Genomic DNA, 18,205 nt, shown 5'->3' with positions numbered 1-18,205 from the left:
GGAAGGAGAGAGAAGGAAGGAAGGAAGGAAGGAAGGAAGGAAGGAAGGAAGGAGGAAGGAAGGAAGGAAGGAGAGAAGGAAGGAAGGAAGGAAGGAAGGAGAGAGAAGGAAGGAAGGAAGGAAGGAAGGAAGGAAGGAAGGAAGGGAGGGAGGGAGGGAGGGAGGGAAGGAAGGAAGGAAAAGAAAGGATGGAAGGAAGGAAGGAAGGAAGGAAGGAAGGAAGGAAGGAGAGAGAAGGGAGGGAGGAAGGAAGGAAAGGAGGGAGGGAGGGAGGGAGGAAGGAAGGAAGGAAGGAAGGAAGGAAGGAAGGAGAGAGAGAAGGAAGGAAGGAGAGGGAAGGAAGGAAGGAAGGAAGGAAGGAAGGAAGGAAGGGAGGGAGGGAGGGAGGGAGGGAAGGAAGGAAGGAAGGAGAGAAGGAAGGAAGGAAGGAAGGAAGGAGGAAGGAGGGAAGAAGGGAGGGAGGGAGGGAGGGAGGGGAGGAGGGGAGGAGGAAGGAAGGAAGGAAGGAAGGAAGGAAGGAAGGAAGAGAGGGAGGGAAGAAGGGAAGGGAAGGGAGGAAGGAGGAAGGGGAAGAGGGCGGCGGGTCGGTGGCCCGGCGGGGCGGGGCTTACCCAGGGTGTCCCCCAAGGTGACGATTGTCCTCCGCTGCAGCTCGGGCTCCGCGCCCTGGTTGGACAGCACCATGGCCAGGTGCGGCCTCCAGTCTCCCCACTGCTGGTCCCCGCAGCTCTGCGGGGGGGAGGAAGCCGTCACCCAGGGGTGCTCGGGACGGCCGACACCCACGAACGCAGGAGGCCGTGGGGTGGGGGGGGTCAGGGCACCATCCGACCCCGGGACCCCGTCACCCCGAGCAATGCCAAGCGCGGCCCCCAGCATGAGGCAAGGGGCACACCCATCCCTTGGGGCCACTGCCAGAGTCTCCCCCCGAAAGTCTCTAAAATGAACCCCAAAACGGGGCTTGAGAGCACAGCGGGAAGGGCACTGGCCTGGACAGCTGGGGCTCAACCCCTGGCCCCCCCACAGGGACCCCCAAGCCCCGCCAGGAGTGGATCCCTGAGCACCGCCGGGTGTGACCAAAACCAAATAATAATTATTACAAATAATAAAATTATTATAGCACTGTAGCACTGTCCTCCCGTTGTTCATCGATTTGCTCGAGCGGGCACCAGTAACATCTCACAGCAAATTATGAGACTTGTTGTGACTGTGTTTGGCATCTCGAATACGTCACGCAGAGCTTGCCAGGCTTTGCCATGTGGGCGAGATATTCTCGGTAGCTTGCCAGGCTCTCCAAGAGGGGTGGAGGAATCGAACCCAGGCTGGCCATGTTGGCCACGTGCAAGGCAAACGCCTTACCCGCTGTGCTATGACTCCAGCCCAATAATAATAGTAATAATAATAAATTATGGTCTTGTTCAGAGAAGGGGATTGAACCCCTTCCACTCACCAGGAACAACCCACCTCCGCCTGTTAGAAGCGGGACAATGACCCCGGGTTCCACCCGTGCCCCCAGGAAATAAGTCAGGGGGATCAGGATTCCCCGGCATCCCCCTCACTCCTGGGTCCCACCAGGGATGCTGGCCTGGGGGCCCCCGTCCAGTTACCGTGGCCGCCTGGGGGATACGCCCGGACATGAGCTGGAAGAAGGTCTGCAGGGGGTCGTTGAGTGCCAGGGTGCTGATGAAACTGCAGGAATAGGTGGGGGGTCAGGGGGACCCCTGGAGAGCCCCTCGCCCCTGGGGCCAGGCCTGGGCTAGCCTGCATGATTTTCCCCCTCCCCTGCTATCAGTTCTACTTCTCAACACCCAGGGGCTCCCCAATCCTACACACCCCCCGCCCTGGCATGGCTGGGCATTCTCAAAGGAAGAGGCCCCAAGTCCCTTGCAGATGGAACTTTCTAGAACTTTCTAGAGCTTTCTAGAACTTTCTAGAAATTTTTAGAACTTTCTGGAGCTTTCTAGAACTTTCTAGAAATTTTTAGAACTTTCTAGAATGGTTGCCCAGTGATAGACCACCGGGAGTCTTTCCCATCACTGACCTGGTAGAGTGTGTCTGGGCAGAAGGGTAAGACTCTAGAGGAAAGGAATGTCCCATCAGCCTGGCAGTGTCCTGAGACCCACTCACCCGCTCATCACCCAATTGTAGGTCCTTGAGTCCATCTTGCTGGACAGGAAGAGGGCGTGGCCCCACAGGTGATTCTTCATGGCATATTCCAGCGCCTCCTGGGGACATTCAGACGCTCAGTCCCACCCAGGACCCAGGCCTGGCACCCCTGACCCCACTCCCAGTGGGTGTGTGAGGCACCTGCGGGAGGCCAGAGGCCACACCAGGGGTCCATGGGACGTGTCCCCAACCACACCTGACTGCCGGTGGCTTCAGTACAGCCCACAAAATGGCTTTATAACATGCAGTGACTGGGGCGAGTTTTTATGATTTGTTTTGGGTGTATGTGTGTTATCTGTGTGTGTCTGTGTGTGTCTGTGTGTGTGTGTGTGTGCATGCCTGGATATCAAACCCAGAAGCTTATGGGGAAATGTTTTCTTAAATAATAATTCATGGGGAGGGGGGGCTGGAGCGACAGCACAGCGGCGAGGGCATTTGCCTTGCACGCGGCCCGACCTGGGTTCGATTCCCAGCATCCCATATGGTCCCCCGAGCATGGCCAGGAGTAATTCCTGAGTGCATGAACCATCCCTGTGCATCGCTGGGTGTGACCCAAAAAGCAATAAATAAATAAATAAATAAAAATAATTCACAGGGGGAGAGGAGTGGAGAGGTAGTATAGCAAGTAAGGTGCTTGCCTTGCATGTGGCCGACCCAGGTTCGATCTCAGGCATTGCTAAAGGTCCCCCAAGCACTGTCGGGAGTGATCCCGGAGTGCAGAGCCAGGAGTCAGCCCTGAGCATCGCCAGGTGTGGCCCCCAACACCAAAAAAACAAAAGAAAAATAGAACTCTATGTAAACTAAATGTGATGTTTAACGTGCCTGTTAAAAACGCATGAAGAGGGGCTGGAGCGATAGCACAGCGGGTAGGGCGTTTGCCTTGCACGCGGCCAACCCGGGTTCGATTCCCAGCATCCCATAGGGTCCCCTGAGCACCGCCAGGAGTAGCCTCTGTGCATCGCCAGGTGTGACCCAAAAAAGCAAAAAAAAATGCACGAAGAGAGGCTGGAGCGATAGCACAGTGGGGATGGCATTGGCCTTGCATGCAGCCGACCCGGGTTCGATTCCCAGCATCCCATAGGGTCTGGAGCACTGCCAAGAGTGATTCCTGAGTGCATGAGCCAGGAGGAACCCCTGTGCATTGCCAGGTGTGACCCCCCCAAAAAAAAACACAAAAAAGCAAAAATAAACAAAGTCCAAGATGATGTTTAAAAAAATGCACCAAGGAAACAAACCACAAGGCCAGCCGGAGTCATCTCGTGGCGGTGGAACCACGGTTGTTTCCCTTCCTTCCGTCACCCCCTGTATGAAAAGGTACAACTTTGGGCTGGATCTGGCCGGTGGGGCCACACCAGCGATTGCTCAGAGACCCCTGGCTCACTGCCCTGCACACAGAGCCACGTGCAGCAAAAGACATAAAATAAGCAAGTTCTCGGTCCCTCTCCCGCTCTCTCCGTCTTCGGGGCCTAGACACTAGCTCGAGAGTAACTGGAGGATCTCTTGCTCCTCCCCAGGAAGGAGAGCAAAAGGGTGGTGAGGCCCCGCCAGCAGGGGGCGCACTTGAGGGAGGTGCAGAGGGCGGTGAGGACCCGCCAGTGGGGGGCGCAGTTGAGCAGCCGGCGGCGATGCCTCACCAGCAGGGGGCGCAGTGGGGGAGAAGCGGGCAGTGGTGGGGCCCCGCCAGCAGGGGGCGTGCTGGAGTTAGACGAGGCCCGGCCAGCAGGGGGCGCAGTTGAGCAGGCGGCGGCGATGCCTCACCAGCAGGGGGCGCACTGGGGGAGAAGCGGGCAGTGGTGGGGCCCCGCCAGCAGGGGGCGCGCTGGAGTTAGATGAGGCCCCGGCCAGCAGGGGGCGCGCTTGGGGCGGTGCAGAGGGTGGTGAGGCCCCGCCAGCAGGGGGCGCAGTTGAGCAGGCGGCGGCGATGCCTCACCAGCAGGGGGCGCAGCTGGGGAGAAGCAGGCAGTGGTGGGGCCCCGCCAGCAGGGGGCGCGCTTGGGACAAACGAGGCCGCGCCAGCAGGGGGCGCAGTTGAGCAGACGGCGGTGAGGCCCCGCCAGCAGGGGGCGCGCTGGAGTTAGACGAGGCCCCGGCCAGCAGGGGGCGCGCTTGGGACATACGAGGCCCCGCCAGCAGGGGGCGCAGTTGAGCAGGCGGCGGCGATGCCTCACCAGCAGGGGGTGCAGTGGGGGAGAAGCAGGCAGTGGTGAGGCCCCGCCAGCAGGGGGCGCGCTGGAGTTAGACGCGGCCCCGGCCAGCAGGGGGCGCGCTTGGGACATACGAGGCCCCGCCAGCAGGGGGCGCGCTGGAGTTAGACGAGGCCCCGCCAGCAGGGGGCGCAGTTGAGCAGGCGGCGGCGATGCCTCACCAGCAGGGGGCGCAGTGGGGGAGAAGCAGGCAGTGGTGAGGCCCCGCCAGCAGGGGGCGCGCTTGGGACAGACGCGGCCCCGCCAGCAGGGGGCGCAGTTGAGCAGGCGGCGGCGATGCCTCACCAGCAGGGGGCGCAACTGGGGAGAAGCAGGCAGTGGTGAGGCCCCGCCAGCAGGGGGCGCGCTTGGGACAAACGAGGCCCCGCCAGCAGGGGGCGCAGTTGAGCAGACGGCGGTGAGGCCCCGCCAGCAGGGGGCGCGCTGGAGTTAGACGAAGCCCCGCCAGCAGGGGGCGCGCTGGAGTTAGACGAGGCCCCGCCAGCAGGGGGCGCAGTTAAGCAGGCGGCGGCGATGCCTCACCAGCAGGGGGCGCAGTGGGGGAGAAGCAGGCAGTGGTGAGGCCCCGCCAGCAGGGGGCGCGCTGGAGTTAGACGAGGCCCCGCCAGCAGGGGGCGCGCTGGAGTTAGACGAGGCCCCGCCAGCAGGGGGGCGCAGTTAAGCAGGCGGCGGCGATGCCTCACCAGCAGGGGGCGCAGTGGGGGAGAAGCAGGCAGTGGTGAGGCCCCGCCAGCAGGGGGCGCGCTTGGGACAGACGAGGCCCCGCCAGCAGGGGGCGCAGCTGGGGATGTGCAGAGGGCGGTGAGGACCCGCCAGCGGGGGGCGCAGTTGAGCAGGCGGTGGTGATGCCTCAGCAGCAGGGGGCGCAGCTGGGGAGAAGCAGGCAGTGGTGAGGCCCCGCCAGCAGGGGGCGTGCTGGAGTTAGACGCGGCCCCGCCAGCAGGGGGCGCACTTGCCTTCTTCCTCCCGAAGTAGAGCAACTTGGTGAACTTCTCCACGACCTGCGCGGGCGTCTCCACGCTCGGGGGGGTCTCCCCGGTGAGCAGGTTCGGGGTCCCCGGGCTCGGCACGGGCCAGGCCCCGGCGCCGTCCAGCCCGATGAGGTCGGCCACGGGCGGCTGGCGCTGGTCCTGGCCCCGCTCCCCGCAGTCCTTCATGAGCAGGTCGGCGACGTCCGAGCCCACCATGGACTGGGGGTGGGGGGAGCCCCAGTGAGCGCGGGACCCGGTGGGGGTCCCCGCACCGGGCTGGCCTCTCCCACGGTGCCCGCCCAGCCCGCACACGCACACACAAATGCATGCATGCACACGCACACACACACACATGCATGCATGCAGGCAGATGCACGCACACGTACACACATGCACTTTGCTGGGAACTGCAGCAAAGGTGGAGGGGGCGGATGGGCCCTGCATCTAGCTGGGAGATGCTCCTTGGTCGCTTCTCTCAAATTTATTTGATTATTTTTTTGCTTTTTGGGTCCCTCCCGGCGATGCTCAGGGCTGACTCCTGGCTCTGCACACAGGGATCACTCCTGGCAGTGCTCGGGGGGGGGGGTGGACCCTAGGGGATGCCGGGAATCGAACCCGGGTCGGCCACGTGCAAGGCAGAGGCCCTAAACACTATGCTACCACTCTGGCCCCCTGATTTTTATTTATTTTATTTTTGTTTTATTTTTGCTTTTTGGGTCCCATCTGGCAATGCTCAGGGCTTCCTCCCGGCTCTGCACTCAGGAATCACTCCTGGCGGTGCTCGGGGGAGCCTATGGGATGCCGGGGATCGAACCCGGGTCGGCCGTGTGCCAGGCCAACGCCCTCCCCGCTGTGCTATCACTCCCCCGCCCCTTCTCTTATATTCACGACTGTCCCTGCACGTGGCCGAGCCGCGGCCGTCCTAGATGCCCGGAAGAGTCTCGCCCTCGGCCCACTAGTCCCAGCCCCGCTCACCCCATTCTGGCGGCAGAGCAGGACCAGAAGCTTCCACAGGAGCGCGGAGTCTTGGCCCCGCGGGCTCTGGGCTCTGCAGCTCTGCTCGGCCTTGCGCTGGCAGAACGTGACGATGTCGACCTTGTACACGTCGTCCCTGCCGAGAGCGGGGTACAGAGTAAGCAGGAGGCAGGCACACGCGCACACACGCAAATATGCACGTATGCACACACACGCACACACACGCACACATGGGCCCACACGAGCACGTGCATGCGCCCATGCACGCACTCACACACAAATGCACGCATGCACACGCACACACGCACGAGCAAACATGAAGGCACATGCAGATGCATGCACACACACGCATGCAAATGTACGTGCACGCACACACGCACGCATACACATGCACTCACGCACACGGAAACATGCACGCACTTGCAGATGCACAGACACACACACACATGCACATACGTATGCACACACAGCACGCATGTACACACACACAGGGCTGCCCACTGCACCCAGGCCCACACCCAGCGATGCTCAGGGAACATCCTCCAGCTGGGCTATCGCTCAGGCTCAGGATAAGGATTTAAAACTAACAAATGGGTGGGGCTGGAGCGACAGCACACCGGGTAGGGCGTCGGCCTTGCACACGGCCGACCCAGGTTCGATTCCCAGCATCCCATATGGTCCCCGAGCACCGCCAGGAGTGATCCCTGAGTGCAGAGCCAGGAGTCAGCCCTGAGCATCGCCGGGTGGGACCCAAAAAGCAATAAATAAATAAATAAAATAAAACCAACGGAGCAATAGCGCGGCAGGAAGGGCATTTGCCTGGCACGCAATAAACCCAGGCTCGATTCCGGCATCCCACAGGGTCCCCCACGCCTGCCAGGGGTGAGCCTTGGACACAGAGCCAGCCCTGAGCACCACCAGGCGTGGCCCCAGCAACAAACTGCCTCTGTGCAATAAATAAATAAATTTTAAAAAAAGGAATTAGGGGCCGGAGCAACAGCACAGCGGGGAGGGCATTTGCCTTGCATGCGGCTGACCCGGGTTCGATCCCCGGCGTCCTGGCATCCCATAGGTTCCTCTGAGCACTGTCAGGAGTGATCCTTGAGTACAGAGCTAGGAGTAACCCTGTGCATCAGGTATGACCCAAAAAGCAAATAATTAAGTAAATAAATAAAATAAAATCAAGGGTGGTGGGACTCCACAGGCTTGGCATACGGGAGCCCCGGGGTCCACCACCCGGGATCCATCACCAAAACGCCCCTCCACAGAGAGGGGCTAGCTGTTGAGCACCGCCTCTGCCCAGCAGGGGGCGCTCTGGGCACGTCTCTAAAACCAGCAGGGGCCTTTTCCTGCTTCCCCAGTGCAGTTCTCACTGTGTGCTGCAGAGGTCAGACGTGCACTTCCACCTAAATGCAGTTTCCTAATTCCTAAGAACTGTTTACACTATGAGACATTTGTCTGTTTTTTTTTTTTTCCTTTAGGTCGTGGTTGTCTATTTCCACCCCCACTAAGACCTGAAAGTATAGGGAACTCCCGAAAATTCCACACTGCTCCCGCAAAATACGACTGATTTCAGGCTTCTGAACCTTTCCTGAACATTTTCTGTCAGCCCTTTGGCGAGCAAAGCAGTTGTCCAAATAGCTCTGGACTCTTATCTTTTTTTTTTCTTTTTGGGTCACATCCAGCGAGGCACAGGGGTTCCTCCTGGCTCTGCACTCAGGAATCACTCCTGGCGGTGCTCGGGGTACCCTATGGGATGCTGGGACTCGAACCCGGGTTGGCTGCGTGCAAGGCAAACGCCCTCCCCTCTGTGCTATCGCTCCAGCCCCCTGGGCTCTTATCTTGCAGCGTGGAAAGTTCTACTCCCGCGGGGAAAAGATTTTCTTGCAAGGAAGCCCAAATTTCCCCCAAAATGCCGGATGTCTGGGTTTCCAAAGCCTTTCCCCAGGGGACCAGAGTGGGAGGGCACTGTGGGGAGGGCACTTGCCTTGCACGCCGCAGCCAACCCCAGTTCAATCCCCGGCATCCCATAGGGACCCCTGAGCCCACCGGGAATGAGCCCTGAATGCAGAGCCAGGAGTCAGCAGAACTGGCCCAAAAGTAAACAGAAACAAGGAGAAAAATAAAAACAAAAAACTGGGGCTGGAGCGATAGCACAGCGGGGAGGGCATTTGCCTGGCACGCGGCTGACCCGGGTTCGATTCCCAGCATCCCATAGGGTCCTCCGAGCACTGCCAGGAGCGATTCCTGAGTGCAGAGCCAGGAGGAACCCCTGAGCATCACCAGGTGTGACCCAAAAAGCAAAAAAAAAAAAAACCCATAAAACCTTTATCCAGTTCCTGGGGTCACTCACCTGTTCAGAGGTCCAGAGAAGATTCTCATTTCTTCTTGCTCCTCAGAATCATAAAGAATAACCTGCAAGGGGCCGGAGCGACAGCCCAGCGGGGAGGGCGTTGGCCTGGTGCACAGCCGACCTGGGTTCGATCCCCGGCATCCCATGGGGTCCCCCGAGCACCGCCAGGAATAAATTCTTGAGTGCAGAGCCAGGAGTCAGTCCTGAGCATCACCGGGTGTGAGCCAAAACGTTTTTCTTTTAAATAATAATAATAATATAATAATAATAATAATAATAATAAAAAGACCAGTGGTGACTCTCAGGCCAAGGAGGCAGCAGGAAGCCCAGGTCTGACCCCAGGACCAGCCGTATGGACCACCAAGCCTCCCCGGATACTGGGAGGACTGGGCCCCCGGCAGTAGCACAGGTTGGAGCCCTTGATCTAAACAGCCAGGCTGATGGGCTGAGCACAGCCAGGAGGGTCCCTGGGGGCTTCCCTGCCCGCAGCTGCCGAAATGGGCCAATAGCAACTCAGGGGAAAGTCGAGGCCCCACAGGCTCGGCAATGAGCATGTGTGCAACGGTCCCGCAGCGCAGCCCGGCCTGGTGGCAGGAGGGCGGGTGGGTGGCCCGGGTGCGCCCGGTCTTACCTCCATGCTGTGCAGCTCCACCAGCTCCGGGCGGCCGCCCCGGGGCACCGCCAGCACCAACAGGCCCCCAGGCCCGAAGCCCACCGGCACGTGCGGGGCCGAGAACTTCACGGGGTCCTGGGGCCCTGCGCGAGACACGCCCTGCTCAGGCCCCGGCCCTGCTTCTCGGGGAAATACGGCACCCCCCACCCTGCCCACCCCGGGGTCCCCCCAGCACCCCCAGAGTGACCCCCACGCTTCAAACGACGGGAGGGTCTGAGCCACACGTACACACAGACACACACAGACACACACAAACACAGACACAAACAAACACAGAACTCACACACGGTCACCAACACACACGAACACACGTACACACAGACTCACACACACACAAACACACAACTCACGCAAAGCTAACACTCTCTCACCAACAGACACACAAATACTCAGACACACAAACACACTCACCAATATACACACACAAACACACACACTCTGACACATACTCACACACAAACAAAAACACAAAACTCACACACTGTCACCAACACACATATACACAAAAAATCACACATACACACCGACTCTCACACACACAGACAACTCACACACACTCTCACCAATATACACACAGATACACACAAAACTCACACTCTCTCACCAATAGATATACACAACTCAAACACACAAACACACACCCACACACTCACCAATATACACGCACAAACACACACTCAGAAACACACACAACTCACACTCTCAACGACACACTCACACAAACACACAGGCACACAACTCACACTCTCAACACACAGACACACAAAGACACACATAAACACACAACTCACCTCTCACCAACACACACTCACACCCGAAAACACACACACTATACTCACACTCACAAACACACACACTTTCAAAAACACACTCGCACACTCACACTCAGATACACACACATTCACTCACACACTCCCAAACACACACACACTCATACTCACACACAAACACACATTCTCATAAACACATTCTCTCTCTCTCTCTCTCACACACACACACACACACACACACCAGAAAACAAAAGAAAATTCGAGAAATACATCCCGGCAGCATTTCTGTTGGATTTCTGACCGGGACCGGGTCAGTCTGGAAGGCTGAGGAGGGGACAGGGGCCGGGTGCTTCCCGCACACGAGGCTGACCAGGGTTCGATCCCCGGCACCCCAGACGGCCCCTGCGCGCAGAGCCAGGAGTGATTCCTGAGCACCACCGGGTGTGACCCCAAAACCCGAAACAAACGACCCCAGATGGGGCTGGAGCAATTAGCACAGCGGGGAGGGCATTGGCCTTGCACGCGGCCGACCCGGGTTCGATCCCCGGCATCCCAGAGGGTCCCCCGAGCACCGCCAGGAGTGATCCCTGAGTGCAGAGCCAGGACTCAGCCCTGAGCATCGCCGGGTGGGACCCAAAAAGAAAAAAAACTTCCAGGTGAAGCCAGGGTCTGGCGGCCCCCGCAGAGCCGCGGCTGAGCTGGTCCGTGGGTCCGGCTAGAGCCGCGTGAGGGGTGCTGGGAGCCGCGGCCCTTGGCCGTCTGGTTGGTGCTGATCTTTGCTGCTATTTGCAAGGGTCTCCGCCCCTGGCAATAACGAGGGGGCTGGGTTTGGGGGGGGTCATGGTGCCCCCAAACTGCCCCTCTCGGGGTCAGAGACGCCCAAAGGCTTGGCACACAGGCAGCCCTGGTTCAATCCCTGGCACTTGCCGACGGCAGCAGGAGCACTGTGGGGAGAGCCCTCCTGAGCACCAAACCGGGAGTCGCCCCTGGGGACCGCGAGCTGTGGTCCCCAAGAAGGAGCCGGAAGCGGGGGGCAGACACACCATCCCTCCTCACAGCATTGCTCACCTGGGTCTGCGTCCTGGAGGGGATCGTGGGCGCTGGGGTGGGACCCCCATTCCTGCGGCGTCAGGGGGTCGCACTCGCCGGGCAGAACGGGCTGAGGGTCACGTGGGGAGACGCTGAAGCCACGACCACCGACGCGACCCTCTGAGCCCGCAGGGGTGGAGCCGGGGGAGGCGGGATGGGCAACACACAGGCAACACCTCCCACCGCAGCCCTGCGCCCACGAGACAGGGGGAGTCTGTGGAGCCAGCGAGGGCACAGGGGAGGGCACCGGCCGGGCACCCGCCCAGGGGGCAACAGGACTCCCTACCCCCCACCCCCCGCCGTGGGTGATCAAAGCACAGGGAGGGAGGGAGGGAAGGAGGGAAGGAAGGAAGGAAGAAAGGAAGGAGGGAGGGAGGGAGGGAGGGAGGGAGGAAGGAGGGAAGGAAGGAAGGAAGGAAGGAAGGAAGGAAGGAAGGAAGGAAGGAAGGAAGGAGAAGGAAGGAAGGAGAAGGAAGGAAGGAAGGAAGGAAGGAAGGAAGGAAGGAAGGAAGGAAGGAAGGAAGGAGAAGGAAGGAAGGAGAAGGAAGGAAGGAAGGAAGGAAGGAAAGAAGGAAGGAGAAGGAAGGAAGGAAGGAAGGAAGGAAGGAAGGAAGGAAGGAAGGAAGGAAGGAAGGAGAAGGAAGGAAGGAGAAGGAAGGAAGGAAGGAAGGAAGGAAGGAAGGAAGGAGGAAGGAAGGAAGGAAGGAAGGAGAAGGAAGGAAGGAAGGAAGGAAGGAAGGAGAAGGAAGGAAGGAGAAGGAAGGAAGGAAGGAAGGAAGGAGGGAGGAAGGAAGGAAGGAAGGAAGGAAGGAGAAGGAAGGAAGGAGGAAGGAAGGAAGGAAGGAAGGAAGGAAGGAGAAGGAAGGAAGGAAGGAAGGAAGGAAGGAAGGAAGGAAGGAAGGAAGGAGAAGGAAGGAAGGAGAAGGAAGGAAGGAGAAGGAAGGAAGGAGAAGGAAGGAAGGAAGGAAGGAAGGAAGGAAGGAAGGAAGGAAGGAGAAGGAAGGAAGGAGAAGGAAGGAAGGAAGGAAGGAAGGAAGGAAGGAAGGAAGGAAGGAGAAGGAAGGAAGGAAGGAAGGAAGGAAGGAAGGAAGGAAGGAAGGAGGGAGGGAGGGAGGGAGGGAGGGAGGGGGGAAGGAAGGAAAGAAGGAAGGAAGGAAGGAAGGAAGGAAGGAAGGAAGGAAGGAGAAGGAAGGAAGGAAGGAAGGAAGGAAGGAAGGAAGGAAGGAAGGAGAAGGAAGGAAGGAAGGAGAAGGAAGGAAGGAAGGAAGGAAGGAAGGAAGGAAGGAAGGAAGGAAGGAAGGAGAAGGAAGGAAGGAAGGAAGGAAGGAAGGAAGGAAGGAAGGAAGGAAGGAGAAGGAAGGAAGGAGAATGAAGGAAGGAAGGAAGGAAGGAGGAAGGAAGGAAGGAAGGAAGGAAGGAGAAGGAAGGAAGGAAGGAAGGAAGGAAGGAAGGAAGGAAGGAAGGAAGGAAGGAAGGAGAAGGAAGGAAGGAAGGAGAAGGAAGGAAGGAGAAGGAAGGAAGGAAGGAAGGAAGGAAGGAAGGAAGGAGAAGGAAGGAAGGAGAAGGAAGGAAGGAAGGAAGGAAGGAAGGAAGGAAGGAAGGAAGGAGGGAGGGAGGGAGGGAGGGAGGGGGAAGGAAGGAGGGAAGGAAGGAAAGAAGGAAGGAAGGAAGGAAGGAAGGAAGGAAGGAAGGAGAAGGAAGGAAGGAAGGAAGGAAGGAGAAGGAAGGAAGGAAGGAAGGAAGGAAGGAAGGAAGGAAGGAAGGAGAAGGAAGGAAGGAAGGAAGGAGAAGGAAGGAAGGAAGGAAGGAAGGAAGGAAGGAAGGAAGGAAGGAAGGAAGGAGAAGGAAGGAAGGAAGGAAGGAAGGAAGGAAGGAAGGAAGGAAGGAGAAGGAAGGAAGGAAGGAAGGAAGGAAGGAAGGAAGGAAGGAGGGAGGGAGGGAGGGAGGGAGGGAGGGAGGGCGGGAGGGCAGCTTGTGAAGGGGCCTGAGGCAGCACAGCAGGAGGGAGATTCCATCCCTGACACAGTTCCTGAGTGCAGGGCTGGGAGTGGCCAAAAAAGCCCCCCTAAAGGGGGCAGGTGCGACCACTGGGCTTCCCTGTCCCCAGGCTGTCCCTGGGCTCACCTCCGTCCCCGGGGTCCCCGGCCGCAGACTGTCGGCGAGCAGGTCCGTTCCAGACGCGATGTCGCCCGGACCCGGGACCCGGTCCTGCCACCTGAAACCCAGGGATGGGACAGGGCTGGGGGGGTCTCTCCGGGGGGCCACGCCCACTGACCCCCGCCCCGGGTGGGCCCCAGGGACCCCGGACTCCCACAAGGGTGGCCGTGGGGCCGCTTGGGTGGACATCGGCTTCCGCAGTCAGTTCCGGGCTGCCCGCGGGGCCCCCGTCCACTCACGGGAGCTGGGCCCGGCTCTGCTCAAGGTCGCACGCCGGCTCGCGGGGGTCTTCGTGCCAGCCTGGAGGGCTCCCCGGCCGCGGCGCTGCACCCTCAGAGGAAAGCAGAGGCTGTGACCCCCACCCCAGAGAGCCCAGGGACGCTCGGACCAGGGGACGCAGCTGAGCAGGGACCAGACTCTACCCTGGGAATGGCCTGGGTGGGGACACACACACACGGACACGGACACACATACAGACACACACAGACACATACATACACACAGAGACACACAGACACACAGACACACACAGACACACATACAGACACACAGATACAGACACACACAGACACACATACATACACATACAGACACAAATAGACACACACGGGCACACACAAACACCAGACACATACATATACACACAGATACACACATCTACAGACACTCACAGACAGAATGCACACAGACACATACAGACACAGATATACACAGACACCCACAGACACACAGACACACATAAAGACACATACAGACACACACACATACATACAAACGCACACATACACACAGGCACACAGAGACACACACTCAGATACAGAAACATACACAGGCACACACACATAGAGACACACAGAGACACACACAACAGAGACGGATACATACACAGACATACTCACATACATAAACACTTGCACACACAGACGTACACACAGAGACACGGGCATACACACATACACTCACAGATATATACACACAGACACAGACACATACACACACAACAGACACAAACACACACAGTCACATACACTCATAGCCACAGACACAGACAGACACACACTCACAGAGACACACACATGTGCGGATCTGGGGGGGTCCCTCTGCCTTTGTTCTGCAGGAGGTAACAATATTGTGTATGTGGCATGTGAGTGTGTGTGTGAGTGTGTGCATGTAGTGTATCAGTGGATGTGATATGGGTGTATGAGTGTGCGTGCCTGTGTGTACCTGTGTGTGCATGTGCGCGTGAGAGTGTGTGTGTGTGTTTGTGCATCAGTGCATGTGTGTATGTGCGTGATGTGTCGTGGCGTGTGTGCCCGTGAGTGTATCAGTGTATGCGGCATGGGTGCATGAGCATGTGTGCATGTGTGTATGTGTGTACATGTGTGTGCGTGTGTGTGCGTGTGTGCGTCCGTGCATGTGTGTGCAAGTGTGTGTCGGTGAATATTAGTGCGTGTATGCGTGAGTGTGTGCGTATGAGTGTATGCGGTATGGGTTATGAGTGTGCGTGCATGTGTGTACATGGGTGTGCGAGTGTGTGAGCATGTGTTTGTGCATCAGTGCATGGGTGTGTGTGAGTGTGTCCCTGGTACACTTCTCGTTGGGGCTGGCTAGTGTCCCCTTACCCCGCGCCCTCAGGCCTGGCCGTGACCCGGGGGCCACTCTGGCCGCCCCATCACACGCTCGTCCCTGCGGCCCTCGGACCCGGCCTGGGCTCAAGCATCCCCCTGTCCACCCCCTAGGGCAACCTCACACCCCGATGGCCACGTCAGGGCCTGCCCCAGCCGGAAGCACCGGTCAGAGCGTGAATCTAGCCGGGCCGGCCAGGGGACGGTTGGGCCAGCTGCCCCCAGGGCTCCCTGCGGGGACCCCGTACCTGTGTCCTGCGGGTACCCGTGGTAGAAGTATCCGCCGTGGCCGTAGCTGTCACTGAGACTTGGAGACGGGTGGCCCGGGTACCGGTCGTCCAGGTCTGGCCTGAAACAGCCCCAGGGGCAGTGCTCAGGGAGGGCACCGGGCCGGCCCGCCCGACGGGGCGGACGAAGGAAGACCCCAGCCCTGAGCGTGGGGAGGCGGTGTCGTCCCGGTCCTGAACAAGAGCTTTGAGGACCCCCTGTCGTGATCTCCCTCCATCCTCCCCGCCCTTTGGCGTGTCCATCTGTGGGCGTCGGCCTCTTCCTGGTACTGGGGTGGGGGGTCTCGTGCTCAGTCACAAGAGCCCAGAGTGACATCATAGGGACCCCGGGAAGGAGCCGCCCTGCAGCCTGGGACAGCCTTGAAGCCCCCGGGCTGAGCTCCAGGACCCTGGGTGTCCCCTCTCCTGGCCACACCGCAAGGGGCCACTAGGGGAGGAAGGCCGGAGGGAAACGCCACTCCCAGGCCCCCAAACCCAACTGGGGGAGAGGCTGGAGCGATAGCCCAGTGGGGAGAGCGTTGGCCTGGCACGCGGCCGACCCGGGTTCGATCCCCGGCATCCCCTAGGGTCCCCCGAGTACCGCCAGGAGTGATTCCGGAGCACAGAGCAGAAGTTAGCCCTGAGCATGGCGGGGTGGGACCCAAAAGGGAGGAGGAGGAGGAGGAGGAGGAGGAGGAGGAGAAGGAGGAATAGGAGGAGGAGGAGGTGGAGGAGGAGGAAGAGGAGGAGGAGGAGGAGGAAGAAGAGGAGGAGGAGGAAGAGGAGGAAGAGAGGAGGAGGAGGAGGAGGAGGAGGAGGAAGAGGAGGAGGAGGAGGAGGAGGAAGAGGAGGAGGAGGAAGAGGAGGAGGAGGAGGAAGAGGAGGAGGAGGAGGAGGAGGAAGAGGAGGAGGAGGAGGAGGAGGAAGAGGAGGAGGAGGAGGAGGAGGAAGAGGAGGAGGAGGAAGAGGAAGAGGAGGAGGCGGAGGAAGAGGAGGAGGAAGAGGAGGAGGAGGAGAAGGAGGAGGAAGAGGAGGAGGAGGAGAAGGAGGAGGAAGAGGAGGAGGAGGAGGAGGAGGAAGAGGAGGAGGAGGAGGAAGAGGAGGAGGAGGAGGAGGAGGAGGAGGAGAAGGAGAAGAGTCATGGGACTGGACAGGCTATCTGTCCAGCAGGGAGGGCGTTTGCTTCACACACGGCCGACCCGGGTTCGATCCCCGGCATCCCATAGGGTCTCCCGAGCACCGCCAGGAGTGATCCCTGAGTGCAGAGCCAGGAGTCAGCCCTGAGCACTGCCAGCTGGGACCCAAAGAAGGAACAGGAAGGGAAAAAGGAAAGTCCTACATGGGGACGCCCCGAGCCCTGACTTACCGTGGGTACAAGTGTCCGGCGTACGTGGCCTCGTAGTAGTCCCGCTCGGGTGCCGGCTGGGCCCTGGCCCTCAGCCTGGACGCGTACAACGTCTGCTGGTGGTCGGCCCTGGCGTCCAGCTGCATCTGGGGGCTCCCCCGAGGCTCCGGAGGGGGGCGGACCCTCTCCCCGTCATGCCAAGACTGGGGTCGGTGAGGGGCTTCTCTCCAGTGGCCACGCTCCGGGGCCCTGCCCACGGGCGGTGATGGCCACTGGGAAGCCCACGGCTCCATCCCTGGACCCCTGGGCCTGCCCTGGGTGCTGGGCGAGTCTGGGACACAGTTTTATCTTCCTGTGGCGAGAGCAGAGAGGGAGAGTCGGAGCGGGTGAGAGGTCCCACACCCAAACCCTGGTCCATGAGAAACGCTCTGAGAAGCCTCCGAACCCCCTGACACAAACACCTGATATAAATATCGGGGGAGGCAGCCAACACCTCGGCAGGTTTGCGCCTAGTCGGTGGGAACTCGCTGCCCTGGCACGTGGCCGACCCGGGTTCGATCCCCAGCATCCCCTAGGGTCCCCCGAGCACCGCCAGGAGTGATTCCTGAGTGCAGAGCCGGGAGTCAGCCCTGAGCACTGTCACTGGGTGGGACCCAAAAAGCCCCCCAAAAATAAATAATTAACAGCCTCAACCATCACAATGGTGCTGTTTTAAAAATGAAAGAAAGAGGACGGACGAGCCTCACCCAGAAGTGAACGTATTTCTGGACATCTCAGACCTCACACCCTACCCACTCTCCAAGAGTACTGCACCTCATTTGATGGGGGTTTGAAGTAGAAAGCAACCAATATAGAGGGAAATATATATATATATTTTTTTTTACAAATATATGTGGGCTGGAGCAACAGCACAGTGGGTAGGGCGTTTGCCTTGCACGCAGCCGACCTGGGTTCGATTCCTCTGCCCCTCTCAAAGAGCCCTCTCTGGAATGGAGAGAGAGAGGGAGAGAGGGAGAGAGGGAGGGAGAGAGAGAGCTTTCAGAAGCTGCCAGGCTTCCATCTGAAGATTTCCCAGCTCCCTGCACAAGACAGAGTGGAAATACCTCTAGTCCTGGCCCTTGTCCCTGCCACTGGCACCTGCAGAGAGAGAGAGACAGTCCTTCTCCGTCAGGAGCGGGCGCCCAGGCAGTGCCCAGATTTGTCCCTCTCCCCTTTCTAAGTCGCTGCTGGGACCCGGCTCCCCCACCCCCTGGGAAACAGCCCAGGCAAGGCCTGCCTGCAGGGGCGCAGGGCCAAAGGGCACGTGTCGAAATCAGGGGCTGCCGGGCCATTTTGAGCTCTGACCTGAGCCGGAAGTACAATGTTCCCGAAGGGTAGGGCCGAAGGAGAATGGCCCCGTGCCCTGAGACCCAGCATGGCAGTATAGCAGGGGTCTCGCCAGGCTTGATCCCAGGCATGCCCCCAGGCCTCCAAGAGCGAGCCCTGGACACAGAGCCCTGACATAGAGCCCCGAACACAGAGCCCTGGACACAGAGCCCGACACAGAGCCCCGACACAGAGCCCAACACAGAGCCCGACACAGAGCCCTGGACACAGAGCTCTGACATAGAGCCC

The 18,205-nt window shown here is 59.5% G+C and overlaps 1 protein-coding gene across 1 annotated transcript; it reads right to left on the bottom strand.

The window, feature by feature from the left end:
- Positions 1-611: 611 nt before the first annotated feature.
- Positions 612-16,737, bottom strand: LOC130019014 (protein transport protein Sec16B-like; the record flags this gene model as incomplete). Its single annotated transcript, XM_056109641.1, has 12 exons — positions 16,613-16,737; positions 15,229-15,329; positions 13,595-13,679; positions 13,323-13,413; positions 11,178-11,268; positions 9,298-9,455; positions 8,667-8,728; positions 6,314-6,449; positions 5,324-5,557; positions 2,125-2,222; positions 1,605-1,686; positions 612-729 (listed from the first exon to the last, which is right to left on the bottom strand). Coding segments are annotated over exons 1-12 (1,381 nt in total), but the record flags the coding sequence as incomplete, so codon positions are not given.
- Between the last annotated feature and the right edge of the window lie 1,468 nt (positions 16,738-18,205).

The sequence above is a fragment of the Sorex fumeus genome, unplaced genomic scaffold, assembly GCF_029834395.1.
Source record: "Sorex fumeus unplaced genomic scaffold, SorFum_2.1 ptg000363l, whole genome shotgun sequence".
In the NCBI taxonomy this organism is placed as follows: domain Eukaryota; kingdom Metazoa; phylum Chordata; class Mammalia; order Eulipotyphla; family Soricidae; genus Sorex; species Sorex fumeus.
This window is presented reverse-complemented; position numbering and strand designations above follow the sequence as displayed.